The sequence below is a fragment of the Buceros rhinoceros genome, unplaced genomic scaffold (genome assembly GCF_000710305.1).
Source record: "Buceros rhinoceros silvestris isolate BGI_N320 unplaced genomic scaffold, ASM71030v1 scaffold30044, whole genome shotgun sequence".
Taxonomy (NCBI): domain Eukaryota; kingdom Metazoa; phylum Chordata; class Aves; order Bucerotiformes; family Bucerotidae; genus Buceros; species Buceros rhinoceros.
The window spans coordinates 3,781-9,170 of NW_010407026.1; the positions used below are offsets into that span (position 1 = coordinate 3,781).

At 40.6% G+C, this 5,390-nt stretch overlaps 1 protein-coding gene across 2 annotated transcripts in view; it reads right to left on the minus strand.

Moving 5' to 3' along the window:
- Window positions 1-437: 437 nt before the first annotated feature.
- ITCH (itchy E3 ubiquitin protein ligase) overlaps window positions 438-5,390 on the minus strand; it is a 31,939-nt gene continuing 26,986 nt past the window's right edge. For both annotated transcript variants that reach the window (XM_010134345.1, XM_010134344.1), the window contains exons 18-23: window positions 4,725-4,865; window positions 2,839-2,959; window positions 1,993-2,097; window positions 1,671-1,767; window positions 1,246-1,318; window positions 438-586 (exon numbers count right to left, since the gene is read on the minus strand). In XM_010134345.1, the coding sequence (XP_010132647.1) occupies window positions 487-586; window positions 1,246-1,318; window positions 1,671-1,767; window positions 1,993-2,097; window positions 2,839-2,959; window positions 4,725-4,865 (637 nt within the window). In that variant the 3' untranslated portion in view covers window positions 438-486. The remainder of the gene's footprint in view (window positions 587-1,245; window positions 1,319-1,670; window positions 1,768-1,992; window positions 2,098-2,838; window positions 2,960-4,724; window positions 4,866-5,390) is intronic.

Sequence of the window (5,390 nt, forward strand, 5' to 3'; positions counted from 1 at the left end):
GAGATAGAAAAGAGAGCTTAAGCAATGGATTTGCTCACAGTACGCAGAGGATGGCGACGCACTGCTCTCCTAACACTGCTGTGAAGAGGCTTATGATGCTGCTGCAGCACTGCAGCTACCCATGAACTTCCCAGTGCACCAGTAGCAAAAATGCTACTAAAAAGGAAAGACAAAACTATTGTTAAAAATCTGTCAGTCATTAAGGACACATTCTAATTAATGAATGGTAAAACAAAGCAGAGCCCAAAGCTGTATTAAACCTCTTCTTAGGTCAGAATTCATTTGTAGCCATATCCGATTGATCATGTGATTTCTGAAAGTGCTCAGTAGAAATCCAGCGTTAATGTGGAAGAAACCTCTACTTACACATTAGTATTGTTAAATAAGTCCAAGTCAAGTCTACTTTACAATGAAGTGTGCAACAAGCAGAAGAAGTGAAGAACATACATCGTGTTGAGTTCACATTCTTCAAGGTGCAATTTTTGGCTATTCTTGCCCAAATCCTTCTGTTTCTTCAATTGCAAACAACAGCTTTTCCTTCAGCTGCTCATAATTCTTATAGGGTGGAAGATCTAAGCGGTTGAAACTGAAAATAAAGAAAAAGCTTAAGTACTGAAATAGAATTAAACCATCCCAAAATAATCCATTAGGAATATGGGTAATTAAACTTTTTGCTGTGTACGTGGATACCTGGATTTATATCCTGTGAAAAGCTGACTACTGCCAGAAATGTATGTGTTTCTGAAAGCCAAAGTGAGAGTTCGAGTGATCGTTTTCTAGAAATGCAGTGTCCCTGGTGAAAGTTCTGCTAGCTTTTGCTTGTTGGTTATCTGTGGTCATTCACATTCGAAATTTTACGTTTGGGTGTTTTTACTAACCACTAACACCCCTGGGGAGGCGAGCAGAGGCTGCCTCTTCTCTGGGGAAGAGGAGTGTGACCGTGGCTACTTCATTATCAAGATGGAGTGCAGTGACCACAACAGATCAATCCCAACCTCTTTAGATAGTACTGTTTATTACCTTATATTTTCAGTAATACACAAATCCATGGAATCTACAGTGGAATCTACTCGTGCCACAAGAGCTTTTCAGAAGTTCAGCTATTCAACAACAGACGCCATTTGTATAACTTGGTGTTTGCTTTCACAGTCTCAACCATTTAAGTACACTACACTAAAATCCCCAAGTAGATCGTTGCCAGCAGAACCAGAACAATAGCAATACTCTGATTTGTTACATACTCACCAGGTGTGACTTCTAGGTAACCAGTTTTCCTTTCCAACTTTCTCAATGCAGAATTTTTGGGGTCCGTTGCTCCCTGTAACAAATGCAAATAAAGAAGGCGTAGGGGCAGCTGCCTCTTCCTCAGCAGGTGATACATCACACCTGACGTGTGGAAGGCTTCAGCACACGACAAGGTTACCGTTACTCGCACAGCAGACAGACTGTTTAGATCAAAGTATGCACGTGGTGAAATGCATAAACTTGAAGGGATTCTGAAACTCAGTGCGACAGGTGAAATATTCCCTCCACCTTCCTGTCATAACTCAAGTGTATGCAGGACTTACATAATAGCATTCAATATCAAATTCATTTAAAATGTTCACAAACATGTAACTTGGTTCTTTTAAAAAAGAATCTAATGCATTAGAGGGATTTTTAATGCATACCCATGAGGTCAGCAAATCCTCCCACTGGTAATCTGCACGTTCCAGTAACAAACTGCAAGAGTCTCATTCTCTTCTCATTATCTATTTCTTTCACAAACTGAAAAACAGTAATTGAAATAAACACTGAGGTACAGATTTGATATTCAGATTCTTCCATCATCACTATCCACTGATTAACAGATTCCATGAGTGCTATGGATTAGCAGTAACAATTTACAGTTACACACTACAGATCTGGTCAATATTTCTGACTACTGCTTAGGAAGATGGAGCTGTGCTCTGTGACTTCTGTCGGTCTGGGAATAAAAGAAAGCCTACAGACCTGCCAGAACCACACTATCTGTCTGCTGGTCCTGGTGTAGTGTCGGTAGATCGTATGCCTCTGCCAGTCGTTCAGATCGATTTCTTGCATTCCACAGAGAAGCACCTTTAGGGGAGAAAAAGGGAAATAAACACTAGAGTACGAGTCAGGACTTCCCTTCCATGACTTCCCACGCAGCAGAACGGAATACCAACACAACCACACTCAGAAGCACCCGTAATGACAGAATACTTGTTTTTAATTTGACACTTCATCCCAAACTTCTACAACAGAGGATGACGACTGCTCATGGCCACAAAACAGAAAGCATCTCTGTCATGAAAAAAGGGGGTAATTCCTTGCGTTTAGACATTCCAGCCAGGAACGGTTTACCACTGCCCAGCCATACAATTCTCTGCTAGGAACAGGATGTTTTGGTTTTGGTTTTATCTCTTTAAATTGAACAGATACTTCAAAGGGTAATTTTGAGAAATCAAAATCATCCAGAACCTGGTCCAGTCTATATGCAATCACCTACTGCATATCTCCTGTTAGCTCCCTTTCTGTCAAGTTGCTCATTCTTTGAATAGAGGCAAATCAAGTTGCTGAGGATTACAAAAGCAATTTGATAAGAGATTTCTCCTCATAGAATCTCATAAGGCCTTCAGAAATGCCCAAGTAGGCTGTAGAGAGGAAAGGTGAAGAGAAACACACTCAATCAAATGCCACTCCATGAAGTTTCCCTCGTACACCTTATAAAACAGAGTTGTCAGCCTTAGGGAGTTCTGCTCTTCAAACATCATGACTGGGATTTAAGTATTTTATGTCTAACAACCTGGATCTAGCAACAGCTAAACAATCCTTTACCTCCAGTTCCTTAGCATCAAAATACTGCAAATACTGTTGTGGCAGAATTTCATTGAAGCCTTCGAAGAAAGCCTGTGTCTGCTCCTCAACCCCTCGGGAAAGTCTCCATTCTGCTACGAGCCTGTAAAAGGTGACACAGAAAGAGAATTTAAATGACCTGTGCTAACCAAGGTCCGCATGTCTTTGTTAGCCTATTTTGAGATGAACTGTAAACTAAGTTAAAGAAATACGAAAAGTCTGGAAAGTTCTGGGGATAGGAGATTGTATAATTTATTAGCAACCTTTACTCTGTGCAAACAATTTTGTTTTTTTCTGTAAGTTAAAGCCCTATGTTTCCAACCATTCTGCTACAGAAAGTACTTTAGACTCACAGGCAGCAGCATCTCTTCACTGGTTATATTAAAGAGCACACAGCAGTCCCTAGGTATTTGAAGAAAGAAAAAAAAGTGCAGCTCTGTATTTGTCTCATTCTCCCCAGAAATCTCAGTCGTTATCCATGAACAGGTAAAAACCAGGCCAAGTTGTACTGGTGTAGATAAGTAGGACTGCCAGCTTACCAAGAAACGCCTATGTCCATTTGGAAAGTTCCATATTTGTTTCTGTTAATCATGAAACTTTGCTCTGTGGCAGAAACTCCACTCTCCATTAATAAAAGGGTGAAAAGCAGGCAGGAGACCCGAAGAACCTGAACCCAGGGAGAAGCAGATATTATGCTGAATTCAAGCCTAACCTGTCAGGAGAACTGGAGTCTAAAGCAGAGATGGCTGTTCTCTGACCTCAATCCTAGCAACTTCGGGGACTTAAAGTAGGACTTGGAGTAAGACAGAAGAACAGGAGTGAAACCGGAATCCGAGCTCTCCCTGGGTTCCTACAAACTAGAAGAGCATGGTTTGCTGCAGATGCTCCCTACCTTCAACCCCGGTATTAAAACTCTGCAGAGCTGCAAAGTGCAGGTATGTTCCTTCTGCCGATACTACCTTTCCTGCAGACCACTGAAATGCCTTCAGATCACTCATGCAATGAAAACAAAACCCACTCCCTTCTCTTGCACCCCTTCCCCGGAAAGAAGCCTTCAGAACACATCGTAAGAAAGAGGAAAATTCTACTGTGATTCAGTTTATTTTGTGCCTGCAGTATGTGACTTTTTTCCAAGCACATCCTCCAAGCATGTACGTTGACGTTCACACCTTAAAGCAGAGCTGAGGTACTGCTGCACATTGAGGAAGAGGAGGATTATTTTCAGGACCAAGCAGGTCACTGGTGATCACATTTTTACTTTTTCACCACTCTTAGGCTTCTTCCCTCAACGGATTGCTTTAAAACATTCTGGTTTGCAAACATAATCGTTCTTTTATGACCATACAACACAGGACATCATGCATAACGCTGTCCTGTTACAAATGCCAAGACCTAATTATACTCTAAGACCAGTTCTGATAAAACTAGTAGCGAGCCCAAGTATTTTTAAAAGATTAGAATCATCACAAAAGCATCCAAAAATGTTCTTAAGTTTAAAAAAAAACCCTAACGCAAATGGCTGGGTAGAAAATGAGCAGGCTAGGAAACAATATAATTCAATAATAAACACAAGCAATGATTTCATGAAATACCTGACATTCGCATTTGTTGTCATGATGTTCTGCTAAACTTAAGTATCTCTAGGGAAAAACTGGACCTTCTACTGACCGTAACTTTAAACCCTTATTTCTATCAATATTTGTTCAAATATGATATCCAAACCATTGCCGCTTGTTGCCAACATCAGCCATTACTCAGAGTCAGAATTTCAACAATGCTTCAGATTACAGCATCGGACAATCTTTCCTTGTAGGAACTAAAGAAAAGGATGGAGATAAGAGTATTTTAAAGTCTTCATTTATTCTCACCTAATGTATTCTTCTTTATTTTCTTCTGTGACCAGAATGTTGCTACCATTTGGCTTCAAGTCATGGCTTTTGATTTCACCTAGAATTTCTTTATCAACTGAGAAAAACATTTCCAAGCCACATTCTTCAATATCATTCTCTCTGCAAGGAAAAGAAATATTTTTAAAGAACTGTATCAAGACCTTTCACTTAGTAGAGGACAAGGGTATGAAGAACCTTGAGAAAAAAGGTCTGGACCTAAATAATCAAGATAAGGAAGTGTCCTCACACATTAATTACGGTTCTCAGAAGCCCTGACTCATTCCCAATGCTCATACGTGAACTGCACTCCTGGTCAGGAATCTTCCACCAGTAGCATCCTTACACTTACCAGTCACAAGGCTGACAAAGCACCTGCTGACTATGATCTGTGGAATGTCTATGGAATACAGAAACTTGTCAAGTAACAGCTTTTTGCGTATTTCATTGCATGACTGCCACTTCTAAGAGGTAACGGAAGGCCGGTGCCCAAAGGCAGCCGTCACTTTGTCAGATCACAGCAGACAAGAAGCAACTAAGAAAGACTTTGCTTCATGAATTATCTTCAGTATCTTTATGGGACTATCTTGTAGCATATCCTAAATTGTCCCAAGCTCCTACGTGAACAGAGTACAAGTACTCCTGCTG